Source organism: Abramis brama (genome assembly GCF_963993115.1).
Source record: "Abramis brama genome assembly, chromosome: 11".
NCBI classification, from domain to species: Eukaryota; Metazoa; Chordata; class Actinopteri; order Cypriniformes; family Leuciscidae; genus Abramis; species Abramis brama.
The window spans coordinates 7956525-7975830 of record NC_139973.1 but is presented as its reverse complement, the minus strand read 5'-3'; the positions used below and the strand labels follow the sequence as shown (position 1 = coordinate 7975830).

Here is a 19306-nt window from a genome sequence, read left to right as displayed (position 1 = left end):
TTCATACAAGTCAAAGCAACAACCAGACCCTTCATTCCTAAGATCATTCGAGAAAGCAATACTAAAAGCCAGCTGGCTTTAGGGTTGTGTTCACATATGAGGTGTCTGCCAAACCTGTCTAGCAAAACCCCAGGTTAAATACAGATCACCAACTAACCAAATTACAAAATACATTACACTGCAAATTTACTGCCAATTAGAATGCTATCTGTCTCTAATTAGATAATACATAATACCACCACAAAGCTAAATTAAATCTGACATGCATATAAACTCACATTCCAACTGCAGACTGATTAAAATGGTAGCAGTTGGCCAACAACACCAAACTGAGTGTGACTTGCTTATAAATAATATTCTTTTGTGTATATGTGCACAACATTTATTAATGCTTAAACAAAGTCAATCTTTGTTTATCACGCCAGCTTGTTAAGTACGATTCGTAATTTTTGGCCACACAAAATGGATGATTAATGACTTCACTCTGTTTAGTGTTTAAGCACAAGACACTTATGTTCAGAGGAACATTTGTCTTCAACAAATAAGGAGCTAGAGCCATTGAGATGCCCTCACAATGCAGAGGTCCCTTTTCATTCAAGGGCCATGTGTGTTGCAGGAGGCCTGAATTATCTGCTGCACTCCCATCAACCCCCCCTTCACCTCTCCACGCTGTTCCACACAACCACTAACACAAAGCACTTCACGCCAGGAGGTTGGCCCGTTACTCCGGGGGTCACGGAGCTGCAGTGGGACGACTGCTGCAGGGTCATTCAACTCTTCCACCCCTCGACTCCCTCTTGTCAACCTCGCCACCACCTCTCGCCAAAAAACGCAAATACAGAGGCGGCCTTCCATTGTAGGCTGCGTCGGGACTGTCTGCTCCTCAAAAGCTTTGTTAACGCTCCCAATTCTACACTGTTCCCTTTACTGGGGGTGAAGGGAGTGCTGTCGCGGGATATGTGCCAGTTACATATGGCGAGATGTTAACACATTATTAATGCAAAGTTAACAAAATTATTTCTTGTGAGTGAGTCATAAATGGATTTTAGATATAAAGTGACCCCAGAAAGTATTTAGACACTTCAGCCACACTTAAAAATGTATTAAGACCTTTTTATTAAATTACATCCAAATTATAAACTGTTAAAAGTATACACTTTTTCAGGTTGACAAGTGTTAATGGTATAATGTGATGAACTACAACATGTGTTAGGACATTTGTGTGAACTTAGTGAAACTTATTTCATGCTTTGAGAACAGTTGATGCTGAAGTGAACAGTTGAGAAAAGTGAAGTATTAAATATGGTATCACTTAATTTTACAGTGTCATTGTTACATGTTACATAGTAATAACTATAAATTATGCATAATTCCATGCAATTCACCCTAAACCAAACCTTCATCCAAACTATATAGTAAGTACATGTAGTTAATTATTATTACTCAGTACTTAAATGTATAATTACACTGTAATACTGACACCTTGAAATAAAGTTCAACCTTAAATAAGCAAGGACACATTAATCAAGGATAAAAAAGTTTATCATGGCTTCCACATAAATATTACATTCATAATAATACATTTTAATCAGCATATTAGAATGATTTCTGAAGGATCATGTGACACTGAAGACTAGAGTAATGATGCTGAAAATCCAGCTTTTCAAAGGAATAAATTACATTATAAAATATATTACAATAGAAAATGTTATTTTATAGCATGAGACTTCCTTTAAAAACATTAAAACAGCTTTTTCACACAAAACGTTTCAAAAGTATATCTGAACACAAGTTCATTTATATAAACGTATATATATATATATATATATATATATATATATATATATATATATATATATATATATATATATATAATAGTAGCTTCATAAAACACAAATGAAATATTGATTTGAACTTAAATTATTTTATTATGTCAAATGAAACCCCAGAGTGATTGAATGACAGACATGCTGGAAAATCAATTACATGCAACATTGGTCAATTATACAGCTTAGCGCTCATAACATCAATAATTCCTGAACACATTTCATTGAAATGTAATTGTGAAATATATATTGAGGATGTATATAAATGAGTATATAAACATCCTCAGCATATATGACACATTTTCTCTTCTAGACAAATGCCTTTTCTTTGATCCACCAACTAACTAACAGCGTTCATTCACTTTCTTAATCTGGTATTATTGAGCTCTTAAGTAGCAGCCAGAGCTTTAAATTAGTCATCCTTAGACAGAGGGATGATAAATGTAATGTGTGTCAGGGAAGAGGCCCAATAAAGAGGATGGCACACATTCATATGCATGTGTTTGTGTGCTCAGCTTGATTGGAATGTTGTGCTGGAGGAAGAACAAAGGACTTAAGGAGGAACAAAGCACTTGAATCTAAAGGAAGGAAGGCAAGTGGCAGGGTGGCAGTGGGAAGGGGGTGATGGGAAGAACATGGATGGTTGTAAGAAGTGTGGGAGATCTTACACACAATGAGCCCCCTGGTGCCATAGCCATTCCTACCTCCAGCTCCCTTTAACACACACACACACACACACACACTCAAATCACACGTAGCCCCATTCGTTGCACGTTAAGACGGCAACAGCTGAGCTCCCTGATTTTTTTCTCCATGACACACATGTGCACACACTCGCAAACTTGCTACACCAGAAACACTTGTCAAACAAACAGGAACTTCTGTCACCTAGTTTACAGTTTACATCTCACTTTGACCTCAACTGGTGATCTAGCTGGAAGGCCGACACTAGTGTGGTCCCAGTGTGGGAGTACACGTGCGCATCTAGGTATAAAATCTCTCATGCATCTGGCAAATTCCATCCTTTTTATGCACATTTTGGGATATTGCATTAAAAAAAATCGCTAGATGGAAATGCAAATTAATTAAAAAAAACACTCAATTGAGGTGGATATTTTTTTTATCCGATAAAAAGACACATTTACTGTATACATTTCTCGGAGTGTAACAAAAAATTTGACTGCCTCAATAGAGGTTTGATAAACTGGACTAACCAGCAGACCAATTTCCTTGTACAGCATCTCAAATATTGGTTTGGTCGTACTGAAATGCATGAGCTGACGTCTGTTATCAAAACAGTTGGGTATAATTACCTCCCAGAAACGTCTCAAACAATGTTTGAGTTCCCAAACATCAGCCATCCACCTCTGAAAGCAAGATATCATGACAGCATTGTTGCGTTTCATCTGTGCTCTCTGAGGTGCAAGTAGGCCTAATGATGTTGGAACAGGGCTGCCAACTATTGAGTTTATAGTTTGGAGTGAGAATTATGGAAAGGGGGAATGTAAAAAAACAACTTGCATCACAATAGGTGTAATTGTGATTGTCAAAACATTTGGTAACTAAACAGAATTGTATTAAGTTTAGTGACAACATGTTACATTGTTTACATGGTACAATGACTGGTAGGCTACTGTTTGTAGGTTATTATTGCTTAACACAATTTTCACGATTTCAATTCAATTCTTGGGATTTGATTTCAATCTTGAAATCAATATTGACTCATTTGGATAAATATTAGGTAGGCTACAGTAGATAGCCATGTTCATTTTGCTCAAGAAAAAATATATCTCACATAATGCTGTAAACATGCAGAGAGCCCTATCAGCTGGTATTGTTAAAGGTTAAAAATAACAAATTAAATTAAATAGGCCTAATGCGGTTTTCATTATAATAGCAATTATTTAATGACACAAGTAAAAATATAATAAATATGTAATATAGTGCACATATTTTGCAATTTTTTCTAGTCAACTAACGTGCTATGGTCATTAAATGGCTTTCCTGAGGTAAATGTTACATTCTGTGCCATAATTGTTCTCCTGCTGTTTTATTGACCTCTTTCCGGTTGAAAAACACTGATTGATCGATATTATGTATGAGGCATATATACCTTTCGGTAAGTTGTAGCCTAATGTGTCTTTAAATAAAAAGTAACAGATGATCGGTTTTCTTGAACTTTGGCGAACAGCGACCTGTCACGTCACAAGCGCCAAAACGGTATTTATCGTCTGAATTTCGTAATAAAATGGACAGAACCTGAGAGCTGAGATTTTTTTTCATATCAATAGTAACCTGCTTTGTCTAGTCTGTCGGTGTCAGAGTCCTCTTTGCTTCGCGATTTTTCTCTGCGTGAGAAAGGGAGCGTGTGAAAAGTGTCAATTGCGTGAGTCTGACGCTGAATGCGTGAGAGTTGGCAGCCCTGGACCACAATGGCTTCTCCGATTGAAGCTACTTCCATTTTTATTACAGATATTTTGCCCCAATTTCCTAGGAAGTGACAATTTTGTTCTCTTGAACACGTGATGAAACGGTGCTTTATTTTACAAAAACGTGGATGCTGTAGAGAAGAGCATGACGAAGGAATAAAAAATCAAAAGTCTTTAATTAATCCAAACAGAACACTCAGGAGATAAAGCATCAACAAAGTTATGGGATGATCATGGCACTTTTTTCAATTAAAAAGCCTTATTCTAAGTGTAGGCTAATACTAAGTGTGGAGTATAGGCTATACTTTTATCAATGTGGAAGTGTGGAGAGATTTTTGCAATTCTGGAAAGAAGTACAGACTATGATAGATGAAATGATTCATGTCTTTATCTCTTGAACCACAAATATTTTATACATGTGTATTTTACAAGCAAAACATATTGGGGAAAAAACAGCATCTATGCTTAGTCTTAGAGAAATGGCAACTATCATGTCATTGGAGAGAATAACATATAACATTAAAGTTAGATAAAAGGCTTTTAAAAACACTTGGAATCCCTTTATGACATTTTTGAAAAATGTAGACATGTATCCCGCATGATGGGATAATTGATGAGTTATGACAGTGTTTTTTTAGTATCACTGATATACTAGAATCATTTAATTTTAGTTAAAGTTTACATTAACAGGAACATGCATCATGGTGTCATGTCATATGACAAAATGTAGCATTCTAGCCTACTGTTAAAAAATGTGGAAAAGTTTATCATGGAATGGACTCTATAGACCTTATTCACAGCAGCGCCATCTTTCTTTGTGTTTTTGGATTGTTCTGCTGACGAAATATATCTTTCCAAGAAATTTCAGTAGACAAAAAACTCCAGACAACATGAGCAACAAGTGATCTAGGAGCTTTATACAGCTTTTACAGCAGATGCCAATGAAAACACGGTAAGTCTATCACTCACAGCCCTGCTTAAATTCATACCTGTCATGGCGCTGCTCTGAATAAGGTCTATGCACGATCACTTCCGCATTAGATTGTTAGAAAATTGAGTACAAAATTAAATATTGCAGGACAAAGCAAACTGATACAATTCACCTTTACACTAAAGGTAGGCTATTTAAAGCATCTGAAACTTAAAACGTTTTAATATAATAAACGATTTATTTTATTTTTGTTTACTGATCAACAGTTATTAGAAATGACCGAAAGTGTTTTCTTCTATGGAAATACGAAGGCAGTCATGATTATTCCTTACTTAACTTTTCACTTACGTTTTTTCTTTCTTCTTTTTTTAAGAAAGTAGGCAGTGTATGGTGCACTGCGTACGGCGCAGTATTTATTCATTCCCAACAATTGTTGTTTTCAAACAGCTTTTCTAAACACTCCCCCATCTGCCATTGGTTGAATACCCCTAACCTAAACTCATGTAGGCCTACTGTGTCGAGCTGGTGGTGGTAGTGATCAAGGGGTCAAGGTTTGGATGGTTCATTAGCCTATGCTAGTAGATGTCGACTCTACACCATCTGGCTTCAAAGAACAGCTTTCTCCTTGTTCGGGCATCAACAAATGTCGGTCTATTCTGTCAAAATACGTTTTTTTTAAAAAAACAAAAAAAACAAGAATATATAAATAGCAAGTCATTATAATAAGTTTGACTGATTAATTTGTCACACAAAAGAAATAAACGAGTTTAGAAAGTTCCACAAGCTGAATCAGGAGATGACTTTACATGTTTCCTGAGGTGAATGGTTCTTGTTTGAATACTCTTTGCCTAAGACTCTTTCTGTCTCTACAAAAAAGGGAATGTGCAAAAGCGGAACACACACACATGTACACAAAGATAAGACTATAATCTTCAAGATAATACTGATGAAACTCATTAACGTTACTTAATATTGTGAAACCAAGTGTAAGAAGCTTCAGACTCCTATATCTTCAGGTTTGAGACACGTGGTTTTGAAAAACCTTTGATATATCTTTTAATTACCTGTAGCATTTTATTTACCAGCAGCATAAAAAATCTTTTTATTGACAACGGCTATATCTGGCCTCGTTTAAAATGATTCAGCATTCACGCACCTATATCGCCCTCCTTTGGGCAACTCACTGTCCTGCATTACACTAACAGTGGATCTACATTTTCGATGCTATTAATTTGGATAATTAATAATAATAATAAAATAATAATAAAAACAATTCCTCAACCTCAACACGGATGTGTCCAATGTGCTGACAACCTGTACAGTCAAATTTGCTGATAACCGGCACAGTCAAAGAATGCCATTGATTTAATTGTTTGTTTCACAGTGACAGCACACGTTAATTTTTAACTCTCCCCTTTCAGTATATACCTGTTATTATATTTACACTTATAGTTTAGAATCATTTTTGTAATAGCTCATCAAGCAATCAAAGCTTAACAAGTCCCCGTGTTATCGGTCAGCGTATTTTTTAAAAGCTCGAATGTTACTTACTCAAACCCCAGGATTACCCAACGTCGCGATCACGTGACCATCTACTGGAAACGCTAGTTGTTTGTAGTATGTCACTATCCGCCAGTCCACGCCGCGCGAGCTGTCACCATACTGTCCAGAGGTGAACCAGGTATGTCCACTGTCTCTCCCTGTCAAATCCATCTTTGTCCTAATGCATGTGCCACTATGGCTGGAGATATCATATGTACACTGAAATTTAAGATCTTGTCCTTTTATTTGTATGTTTTAAGCCAGTGTTAGTTAGTTAGTTAGCTAGTATAGCAGGTGCTTTCAGGACCTGTTCATGTAACTTAATTTGTGATGATAGTATACTCACGTCCGCCTCTAGAAGTACACTAGTGTTAATTCTCATATTTAAAAAAAAACATATCATTAGCGTACTTGTCATCAGAAACATGAAATATCGATATATGGTCACATTAATTTTGGATCAATATTATTAAAATACTATTAATAATACGTTTTAATTGATTAAAATTGTCCAAATCATATGGTATATCTTATTATACTGGATATTAAACTTTTTCCAGTGTCAATATCACTTTCTATCCTGTTAGTCTTTAGTAATATCTCTTAATAAAATAAATTTCCTTAATGAGGGTATCTTCCAGAACATGACAGTGTTTTTGACGTTGTTCTTGTCACTGTGTAAATAATGAGTTATAATTAATAAAATATAATACTGTAATGTGCTTGAATTGACCTAAGCATATCATGACACAAGTTTATGTTAATGTTTTTAATGAGTTCAACTGAATTACAACAGTTCTGTGCAGCAGCTGTTTATTGAACTCTTCTGCATCCTGTTATGCTCATTTGATGGTTTAGATTGTTCCAATGAATTTTTTTGTATTTATTTTAAGGCTAGATGCCTCTATGTTTGACAATTTGCAACACCCAAATGCGCAAACAGTGCTTGCTCTGTCTGAGCATTAGGGTTGCGTGTACTCTGTCGTCTTTGGCCTTCACACAAGCTCATCATGAGTTATCATGAAATCAGACTAATCCTGGTTGATTTGTTTTCTGTTAGATATGTCAAGATGATTCCAGCAATATCACTCTCAACTTTAACAATTTATCGTTACCATTTATATCAGTTCCTCTCTGTTTGGCCAAATTTTGTGACCTTTACTCATTCAGGTTCTTTACCGTAAATGTAGTCTGTTCTGTTGGCTTAACCTTGATTTTGTGGGTGAACACTGAACACTCACTGAGGGATTACATTTGCTCTCACTTTTAATTCCCATTGAGTTCAGTTATGTCAGTAGATTATACAACTCTCCAACACACCTGGGCTTTATCATAGACCATTGGCCCTCATACTGTATGTTTCATAACTATTACAGAAGATCCACACACCTAATGAGCTTCCATTAACACTATTTTGAGTTGAGTGATTTTAAAATAAGAAAGATGAGTACATGAGTTAATTTCTTGAGTACATAAAGTTCATGTTCTGTGGTGCATTCAGAGGCACAATGACTTGCAGACATGACTCGTTATTACTGATCTTAACGGTTTGTGTTTGTGCTAAAACATCAGTGATTATGAAATGTGATGCTTGATATATTGGGCCTGACATGACCATCAAATTATATTTAGCCTTCATTTAGGTTTATATATATATATATATATATATATATATATATATATATATATATATATATATATATATATTAGTTGATATTATTATAATTTTCCCCCCACTTTTATTTAGAATCCATCTGCAATTCTTACTATTTCTGACATGTCTATTTAAGGACTAAAGTCTTAGTTGCAGTGTTAACAGCTTCATATGTTTTATGTGAGGATTGAAGCTGGTTTGTATCATCAGCTAAATGTTTGCATAAGGTGTTCACTTTATGCTGAGTTACAGATAGGAAATTAAGTCATTAGTCAATATGCCAAATAATGAAGCAAACTTTAGAATCCAGCTTCTAAATGCAGTCAATTCAGGGCCTAAAGGGATAGTTCACCCAAAAACTCACCCTCAAGTTGCTCCAAACCTGTAGGGCCTATAAGTTTCTTTCTTCTGTTAAAGAAGATATTTTGAAGAATGTTGGTAATCAAACAGGTGAGTAAATTATGCATTATTTTATTTTTGGGGGGTGAACTATCCCTTTAAAGGTTATACCAATGACAGTTTTTAGGGGTGTTACAATATATCGCAATACAAAAATGCAGCAATATGTATCGTGAATAGTTCACCCAAAATAAAAATTACTATGTGAGAAAAAATTTAAGTTTTCAGAGTTTTAGTGTCAGTACTACATTAAAATATTATATATAATGTTGAATATAATGTATAATAATGCAATAGGGAAAATCTGTGTAAAAAAAGTGGCCTACATTATTTTAAATGTATCTAGTCAGTGACAGAGAAACACATTCGTCTAAAATAACTGTATTTTCAGCTTCAGAATCATGAATATTTTTATTCTGGTGTCTCTATTGTCCTGTGCTTTGGGTTTCCAGCACCAAGTCCAAGAATATTAATTTATACACACAATGTAATATCAAATTTATCAGTTTAATAAACAGTAAATTTTTTGTTAACCTTTTATCATATGTCTTGGAGTATCGCAATAATATCGTATCGTGAGTTCAGTATTGTGATATGTATCGAATCGTAACATGAGGGTATCGTTACACCCCTAACAGTTTTACATGGTTTGGTTATCTTTTTTTGTCTTTACACCGACATGTAAACCTTATTAAATTCAGAATTTGAATCATTAGATTTCTTAAACATTCTAAAATCTTTGTATTATTATTTTTTTTAAAGGTGGACACGACATCACAATGCTGAGGATAAGATGGGAGCTGCTGCTAATGGCCATCATATGCTGGCACAGAGGCCACACAGATAACCATGAGGCTAAGCAGAGTCTTGGTCATGTGACTGTGGTAGTTGTGGGTGGGACAGGTGACTTGGCCAGGAAGTACCTGTGGCAAGGCTTTTTCCAGCTCTATGCTGACCAGGTAGGCAAAGGACACACCTTCTCATTTTATGGTGGGGGCCTTTCGCTGACTGAGAAGGGGACTCCGCTGCTGTTTGGGATCTTGAAGGAACTGGCTTGCCCTCCGGAGCTCTCTGCTGAGCGCTGTGCTTTGGTCAAAGAGCAGTTTCTGCATCTGTCCCAGTATCTCCAACTGAAGACATCTGAGGACTATGAAAAACTCAGCCAGCTGATCAAACAGCAGGTAGGACAGGAGGGTATTGTCGAAGCAGGGAGACTCTTCTACCTGTCAGTTCCAGCTTTCGCATATGCAGACATTGCAGAGAAGATCAACAACACTTGCCGTCCCCCATCTGACGCATGGCTGAGGGTGGTACTGGAGAAGCCATTTGGTCACGACTTTTTTAGTGCTCAGTCCCTTGACAAAAAACTGTCTGGCCAGCTGAAAGAAGAGGAGATGTATAGGATTGACCACTATTTAGGGAAGCAGGTACCATGTTATTTCATTAACATACATTAAGTTTGGGGTTGATAAGATTTCTTTATGTTTTTGAAAGAAGTCTCTTATGATCACCAAGCCTGCATTTATATGATCTAATAAAACATTAATATTGTTTAAAACTGCGATGCATTTTTTTTTCAGGATTTTTTGATGAATAGAAAGTTCAAAAGAAAAACATTTACTTGATTACATTTTTTTGGAACATTATAAAACTTTTTAATGTCATGTTTGATCAAATTAACGTATCTTTGTGCATTCTTATTGTATCCATTCTTTCAATGAAAAAAAAAAAAAGAATTGACCCCAGAGTTGAATGGTAGTATACTTTCACATGAGTGACTGGATCTACATGAGCTTTAAAAAAAATATGTTTTTTCTGTCGCAAAGGTTGTCTCTAAAATATTGCCATTTAGGAAAGAGAATAAGAAACTTCTGGACCCTATCTGGAACAAGCACCATATAGAAAGAATAGAAATTGTATTGAAGGAAACCCTGGATGCCAAAGGTACTGGTTTTGAGTTGCTTGTAAATGGAAGTTCATGTTATCGATGAAATCTTTCTCCTTGTATCTTCTCAGTTATTTCTTTAGCACTGATTGTTGATCTGTCATTCATTTACAGGGCGTATTCAGTTTTATGATCAATATGGCGTCATCAGAGATGTGCTCCAGAACCACCTCACAGAGGTCATGACCCTTATGCTGATGAATCTTCCTGCAAACCCCTCCAACAGCAAGGAGATACTACAAAACAAGCTACATTTCTTGGCTTCCCTACAGCATGTAGATAACAATAATGCGGTCGTAGGTCAGTACCAAGCTTACAATGGAGAGGTTCAGGAAGAGCTCAATAAAACAAAGGACTACTTCAGCCTAACCCCCACATTCGCTGGTGAGTGGAAGAGCTTTTTAGTTTCCTCATTTAATATGCAAAGGTGATCACGTTTATCTGTTACTCACGCACATGCACACTCTTCTAAAACCTGTCAGACTGCCACTTGACCACATGAAAAATGGTGTTCATGTTTACATGACCTTTTAGAAACACCTGGAATGTAAAGGTAGTCATTGATTGTGGAAAATCAATCTAGCCATGATTACGTTGACTGTGATTGTCTTTACAGGTGTGGTCATTCATGTCGACAATGCGCAATACGAGGGCATCCCCATATTTATGACTTCAGGCAAGGCACTTGATGAACGGGTTGCTTATGCACGTGTAGTTTTCAAAAATGATGTATTTTGCGTCCAGGATCCCAACAATGTTCAATGCAAATCCAAACAGATCATATTTTATCTGGGTCACGGAGACCTCCAGTACCCTGCGATTCTCGTGAGCAAGAACCTGTTCAAGCCCGACCTGGTGAACAGCGGTGACTGGAAAGAGGTCACCGAACACAAAGACGTAAACGTGCTGGGGTTAGCCCTCAGTGATTATTACATCCAGACGCCAGTCGTACCCAGAGAGGCTTATTGCGAGCTGATCTCGCACGTCTTCTTCGGACGCAAGGACAGCTTTATCAGTGCTGAAGGACTCCTTGCTTCCTGGGCGTTTTGGACGCCTCTCCTTGAAAGCTTGACTCGGGTCTTTCCACGGGTGTATCCTGGTGGCGTAGCCAACGGGAACCTGCTGAACTTTCATCTGCGGGGCAATCAGGTCGCCTTTTGCCATGAAGCTGTGGTCAACGTGATCAACCCCGGTGCCGAGGACAACTTCCAGGTGATGCAAGGGAAGTACCGTAGTTCTGAAATGGTATCTGCTTGGGCACAGGAACTGGTGGAGCGCTTGGCTTCTGATCTTCTTCTGGCTGCTGAGGAGGCCATTCATGAAGGAGGTCAGTTTCACCTGGCGTTGTCTGGTGGCTCCAGCCCGGTGGCGCTGCTCCAAGCGCTCGCCCTGAACCTCTACACCTTTCCGTGGCGCAACACTCACATATGGCAAGTGGACGAGCGATGTGTGCCACATACAGAATCTGGCTCCAACTTCCGGTCCATTCACGATCGGCTGCTTCAGCATATCCGCATACCCTATTTCAACATCCACCCCATGCCAGTGCATCTCACCCAACGGTTGTGCGTGGAAGAGGATGGTGGTCCTGCATTATATGAGAAGGAAATAAAGAAACATGTCAATGCCTCCAGCTTCCACTACATCCTGCTCGGCGTAGGCCAGGACGGCCACACCGCCTCGTTGTTCCAGGACAGCAAGTTGGAAAGCGACGAAGAACGGTTGGTAACTCTGTCAGAGAGCCCCATTAAACCTCATCAGAGGATGAGTCTCACATTCACAGCTATCAATAGAGCTCGAAGGGTAGGTGTTTTAATTATGGGGAAGAGCAAGCATGAACTTGTCAGTCAACTCAGCCGAATTAAGGGGGAATCATCTAAGTATCCCATCACCAAAGTACAGCCAAAGAGCGGGACTCTTATATGGTACATTGACTATGATGCACTGTTAGGATAGACCAGGGCACATCGGTCAATGAAGCCACCAGGGCTTATAGCTCAAATTGAATGCTGTATTGTGAATGATTGCGAAATATCATTTTAAGTTTAATTTTCACACTAACTGATGTGTGAATTGTGTGAGAGTTATTTTGATGCTTTGACTTTGCTATTTGATTTGTGTTATGAAATTATTGCATTATAAACAACAATTTCAAATCTCAGGACCTCTTTTAGCTTACAGTAATTAAAGTTTTTAAGTAATAATTAATATTGCTAATTTGTTACAAATACTTATTCCACAAGATCAGACTATTAAGAAAGCCATTAAGAAGAAGCGTATGAAAAATTGCATTCCAGATCAGAGCACTTTTTCCACATTTGTGACCAATCAGTGATCAGATAAAACATATATTTGAATGCTCTTTTTCTTTTTACTTTGCTTACTACATAATTGCATTAGCTCAACCAATTATTTATCAGACCACCAGATTAAATTTGAGATGAAGAACCATGTGACCATGAGGAAACAAGCAGATGTATTTGGAAGGTTTCAATTAAATGGTGAAATTCCGTTCTAGGCGTCATCTCAGAGCTCAGGTTAAGAAATCCTAACATGTCCGCAAAAGATGGCATATCCAGTGTAATCAGGATGGAACAAATGTCAATGTACTGTTTCATCTTTAGACTGAATTGAGTTTCTATTGTTGGCTTGCTTGATAAAACCATTCCAGAACAAAATTTTTGACAGCGTATTAGTGTCAAAGATTTTTGTCATACCTCAGAAAACAATGGTTTATTATGTGTAGAGCAGTCCAAATGTCATAACGCCTTAAAAACTGTTTGTATATACACATGAATGCCTTTGTTAAGTGCTGTTTAAAATCTAAGAATTTTTTAGTTAGAATCGCATGCTTTAGGAAACTGATTCATAAGCGTTGATTTTGGGCAAAATTTTGTAGTGAAGCAGAACATTACATTCCACAGAGATCTAATGTGAAAATGTTAATAAAACATTTAAATAAATGCACTGGGTTTTGAAATCATGCATTGAAGACCTTATGTGTATTTACACGATATAAATAGATTCATAGGTTTTCTAAACAAAACGTTTAACATTGCAGAGATCCTGTACTGAACTGTGTATTTCAACAAAGTATTTGTCTCGCTGACAGGTTTAACATATTTGAATTGACACTTTTGAATGAAGTCTTACTTTTCCATTATGTTCAAGGAAATTTTGTTATGGTATTCAGCTGTATTACATGGCATCACAGAAGTCATTTCATATTTGGTGGTGGTTTTGATGCATACAATAAAATATATTTTTGAAATCATCTGTGTTTTATTTTTTTCTCTTTTAAAATGCCTTTCAAACATATCTGGATTCAGATATAACCCACAAATAAGTTTTTATAAAAAAAAAAAAAAAAAAAATGTATATATGCATTTTTCTCCTCCCCTGCATGCTAATATTAATGTCATTAAATAGAATACATCCTAACCTGCACCTCACAACTGTCTGAAAACCATTGAAACTATGTAAATAATAGATGCACCTGTATTGAGTGTCAGTGGAGGGCTGTAGCTCATGTTCAACCCCAGAGGGATGTATCTCTTAACCAATGAGGAAACAGTCTGTGGATCAGGCAAAGACCTCCTCTGACCAGAAAGAAAACTGGGTAGAGATACAAGAAAAACTGGTTATTTTGTCCTTTATATATCTATTGTCCTTCTACACTTGGAATGGAACTGACCAAACCCTGTATATGATCTCACCTGTTGAGAGTATGCAGGCCCAAGACACTACCAAAGAAAATATATACAATTCTGTGGTGGTGTTCGCCTGAGAAAAATAAACTGTGACTATTCATATTAAGGTAAAACTATTTTTGCACATAAAATCATATTACTATATTTCACACTTACACACTGAGGTGCAGTCAGGGTAAGAATGAATGTACAGAGTCCCTGTATAAATGCGAACAGCCCAAATGAGTGAAAAGCTACCCTGATGCTCTTGGGAACTGGGTCTGTGAGTGTAAGCGCTACAGCCAAACCTTAAATGAGAAGAGAAGGGTTGATCATCAGGATTTAAAATTAGAAAGTAGAACAAATATGTAAAATAAACCACTTACAGTATAAGTATAAAAATCTGATTACCTGTTGCTATAAAGGAGAACACAATGAAGACTATAAGATTGTTCAACAGTGGCTTTTCACAGAAGCGAGAAGATTTTGGCCTGTGAACACATTAATGCAGAATATTAGACATTTCACATGACGAGCTATAACATGCATGCGCATATGAATATGTTTATTTGTCACCAGGAGATCAGCTTTTTATCTGTGAAACTTCATATAGGACGCTTACCTTGACAAAATATAAAACTGTGGTGCCAGGAAAAGAACCACAAAGATGAAAAGAACAATCTGACTGCCAGAGGAAAAACAAGTTTCATTTAAAATGTTTAATGTTATGAATGTCTGCACACACACACACACACACACAAATGAAGCTTTACAACAGTGAAATGGTGTTTAGCATCTGGTTACAATTTTATTTACTTACCAATTATGTAAACAGACAGACAGATAGATAGATAGATTTGTTAACTTACAATTTCAACCTTTGATCTCTTGGAAGCCACCTGCTGGTCTGAAAAGCTGCATGGACTAAGAAGTGGTGAAGCATTGTGCAATTTATATCCCCTCAGGAGATTACACTTTCTTTAGCAAGACGTACAACTACAATGAGAAATTATTTAAGACTCTCAAACGCATCTTACTGAAACATTCTAAATATAAATACTATAGTGAGGTATAAAGGTCAGGACAGAAAATTGATCAAATAATTACAGGACTTACCAGAAAGGTATGAATATCATGCTAGTCAGCATACATGGCAGGTTAAAAGCTCTCGGAAAGAAGAGAGATCCTCTGTCGGGTTATAGCAAATGGCGCCGCCTAGTGCTGAGTCTTGGTATAGCTACGTTTGGAGATGTCAAATTATCGATTAGAATAACTTTTTTCAGTCACAAATAGGTTGTTAGTTTTGTTTAAGGGATCTGAATATTGTATACAACGTATTGGCTTGTAATAAAATGCATATTGTTCCACAGTAAATTTAAATTGTTCAACATTGTAAAGACGTTAAAATAATCATGAAAGACGAGAAATAATAATAGCATAATACTCTTATGTTTTCATTAACATATTCTACCATATTTTCATTAGAATCCCATCTTTTTTTTCCAGAAAATAATTATTTTAATAATAATTTTTAATAATTATTTAATAATAATCATTTTGGTCTGTTCATCACAGAAGACTTGTGAAGTTGATTACATTTATGTTTTTTTTAACCTTCACAGCCCACATTCACATTGAGTAAAGGATGACTGAAATTTCAATGTTAACTTAAGAACAGATAAATTACAAGTCCCATATGAGAACTGTCTGGATGAGAGTTAAAGAAACACCTGTCATTTCCAACTGTGTTGCTTTTTAGAAAATACACTCTTCAAAAAGGTTCAGGGGGATTCAATATAGAATCCTATGAGTTTCTTAATTCAATTTTAAAGAACTCTTTATGCCGAAAAGGTTCTACAGTATATAAGGAGAAATGTCTTACATGATTGCATAATACTTTGTTTAATGGGTTATTGCAATTTTTGTTTAAAGTATGTTTACAAGCTGTTTAATTCATAAAATGTATTTAAAAAAAAAAAAAAAAATTAAAACTAAATATTTTCTTCTAAGACAAGAGAGTAAAAAAAAAGAGAGAGAGAAAAAATCAACCTATACCACAGAAGTTATTTAAAGCCATTGCCACATTGTTAATGAAAATCTGGCACAGATAATGAAACAAAACTAATCATCTCAAATCATATGGGACATTGCTAAATTCTTGCCAAACTGTTTACTCCCTGTATCAGATCAGTCCACTGCCAAAGCAACATGTGTCTTTGGAATTACATTGTTCTCTTTGAATTCCCACGGGACGCAAGCAGTGTGTAAAAGTTATGTTCCGCCTCGGAGAACAGCAACATTGACCAAGACTCTAAAATAGCCTTTGTGCCCCATCACCCCTTCCCCATATTACACAGACCTGCTGAAATACGACACAGCACATCTGCTTCTCTCATTTCCACTCATGTACACTTAAATTCAGCTAGAACTCACAGAAACGCTTCATCGACATCAAGCATGCCTGCAAACTATAGTGGAACCTGGGACATAGTGGACAATGAAAACTTTGAAGGTTACATGGTTGCTCTCGGTGAGTAATGTCATTCATTTATCAGGATTTTAAATTTATATATATATATTAGTTATTTCAATATTTTTATAGATAGATATCTTTTTATTTTTTATTAAGAGGACCTGATATTTACTATGGATTTAACCTTGCTCTATACAGGAATTGATTTTGCCACCCGAAAGATAGCAGGGATGCTAAAGCCACAGAAGATTTTTGAGCAAGACGGAGATTCTTTCACCATTAAAACTTTAACAACTTTCAAGAACTACTCTACTTCATTCAAAATTGGAGAAGAGTTTGAGGAAATCACCAAAGGACTGGACAACAAAAAATGCCAGGTAGAACACACACACACACACACACACACACACACACACACACACACGCATCTGGTTCGCTATCTTTGTGGGGACTCTCCACAGGCATAATCATTTTAAATAAACTTTATATTCTACCCCCTTACACTAACCCGACCCCTGAACCTATCACAGAAAACTTTCTGCATTTTTACATTTTCATCACTTATCATCACTTAACATCACTTAGTATGATTCATAAGCTGTTTTCCTCAAGGGGACCAAAAACATTTGTCCTGATAATGTGGTTTACCAGGACACACACACACACACACACACACACACACACACACACACACACACACACACTCTCTCTCTCTCTCTAGATATTGGCAATATAGGGTTGAGTAATACTGCTTGTTTTTTCAGACAACAGTCAACTGGGACAACGACAAACTTGTGTGCGTCCAGAAAGGAGACAAAAAGAACAGAGGATGGACACACTGGATGGAGGGAGACACTCTTTACCTTGTGAGTCAAACAAAACATTCAATAACATGTAATTTTCAGATAAAATGAATACAAATACCAAATTTATTTTTATTTTTTACAAATTTTTTACTCCTTTCAAGGAACTCAAATGTGAAGACCAGATCTGCAAGCAAACCTACAAAAGAACAGCGTGAATTATTGTGTTGAACTGAAATTGCTGTCATGTTTATTGAAGAATAATAACATACAAACTGCTTCAGCATTAATCCATTCTCAATCAAGTGAACATACAATTTCAAAAAAGTAAACAACAGTGAAAACCTACGCAAGTGCACTGAGAGGAATGGACACACTTAAGGAGGGAGACACTCTTCTTGTGAGTAAAATATATATAGGTCAAGAACATGTACTTTTCAGATAATAAAACAATAAAAATATATTAAGGAGTGTCTCCAAAGGCTGAGTGTATGTTGTCTTCTTTTGATGTTCATATGCAAATATTTAAGTATGAGACTGACATTGGCACAGTTTCCCTATTTTGTTAATTCATGACTAAAAATGGTGTGCAGTTGGGTCAACCAACCCCAACACAGTATTAAAATGCTTTAGTTGTAGGTAAGTAACATACACTTGTAACTTCCCCTTGTGACATATATGGGGCGCCGTTTGTAAAGCGGCTCACGCTGAAAATAACAGCAACATTTTGTCACATTTAGCTTCAAACAACGTTTAAAAAACTGGTATGAATTTTTGACGGTCACTTTTTAGCACATTTACAACAATATTTGTCAACTTGTTAAATCTAAATATTAAATGTTACACCTAAATGTTAAATGTTAAATCTAAATGCTAAATCTAAATGTTAAATCTAAATGTTAAATCTAAATCTAAATCCAAATGTTAAATCTAAATATTAAATCTAAATCTAAATGTTAAATCTAAACGTTAAATCTAAATCTAAATCTAAATGTTGAATCTAAATGTTTCGGGTGAAACTAAATATTTAACTAATATGCAAATTCAAAATGACGGTAACCGGAAGTGCCAAAATAAAAGCTCGAGGAGGTCAGTCAAATAACGAATAAAAACCATCTCATCCGAGGAAATGGACTCTTGGACATGGATTATCGTGATAACTACCTAAAATAATAAACACGTTTGGAGAAACTGTATTTGAAAAGTAGGCTAGTGTCACTTTTATGAAAAGAGCGGGACTTATGACCTGTAGCCATAATAGCCAGCCACGAGGGGGCTCACTTTGACTGAATGTCATGTCTGTCATCACTCTCTGTCATGTTCGCTTGCTTATTATTTTATTAGTTATTATCACGATAATCCATGTCCAAGAGTCCATTTCCTCGGATGAGATGGTTTTTATTCGTTATTTGACACTATAAACATTGCTATAAACACACACTGACCTCCTTGAGCTTTTATTTTGGCACTTCCGGTTACCGGCATTTTGAATTTGCATATTAGTTAAATATTTAGTTTCGCCCGAAACATTTAGATTCAACATTTAGATTTAGATTTAACATTTAGATTCAACATTTAATATTTAGATTTAACATTTAGATTTAACATTTAACAT

At 36.2% G+C, this 19306-nt stretch overlaps 3 protein-coding genes across 4 annotated transcripts; 2 read left to right on the top strand and 1 right to left on the bottom strand.

Annotated features, from left to right (window-relative positions):
* Window positions 1-6743: 6743 nt before the first annotated feature.
* Window positions 6744-14000, top strand: h6pd (hexose-6-phosphate dehydrogenase (glucose 1-dehydrogenase)). The gene is made up of 5 exons (XM_084128299.1): window positions 6744-6867; window positions 9544-10208; window positions 10608-10725; window positions 10841-11110; window positions 11343-14000. The coding sequence occupies exons 2-5, from the start codon at window positions 9561-9563 to the stop codon at window positions 12680-12682; spliced, it is 2376 nt and encodes a 791-aa protein (XP_083984425.1). The 5' UTR covers window positions 6744-6867; window positions 9544-9560; the 3' UTR covers window positions 12683-14000.
* A 219-nt stretch (window positions 14001-14219) lies between these two features.
* Window positions 14220-15872, bottom strand: LOC311092035 (uncharacterized protein). Of its 2 annotated transcripts, XM_084128301.1 has the most exons (7): window positions 15532-15872; window positions 15285-15411; window positions 15038-15100; window positions 14827-14906; window positions 14593-14723; window positions 14443-14509; window positions 14220-14341 (listed from the first exon to the last, which is right to left on the bottom strand). In XM_084128301.1, the coding sequence occupies exons 2-7, from the start codon at window positions 15356-15358 to the stop codon at window positions 14259-14261; spliced, it is 498 nt and encodes a 165-aa protein (XP_083984427.1). In that variant the 5' UTR covers window positions 15359-15411; window positions 15532-15872; the 3' UTR covers window positions 14220-14258. The 2 variants fall into 2 exon arrangements, with proteins under 2 accessions (XP_083984427.1, XP_083984426.1); XM_084128300.1 differs by having other exon boundaries at window positions 15285-15872.
* Window positions 15873-16759: 887 nt separating this feature from the next.
* Window positions 16760-18169, top strand: rbp7b (retinol binding protein 7b, cellular). The gene is made up of 4 exons (XM_084129743.1): window positions 16760-16945; window positions 17087-17265; window positions 17653-17754; window positions 17856-18169. The coding sequence occupies exons 1-4, from the start codon at window positions 16873-16875 to the stop codon at window positions 17907-17909; spliced, it is 408 nt and encodes a 135-aa protein (XP_083985869.1). The 5' UTR covers window positions 16760-16872; the 3' UTR covers window positions 17910-18169.
* Window positions 18170-19306: the final 1137 nt, after the last annotated feature.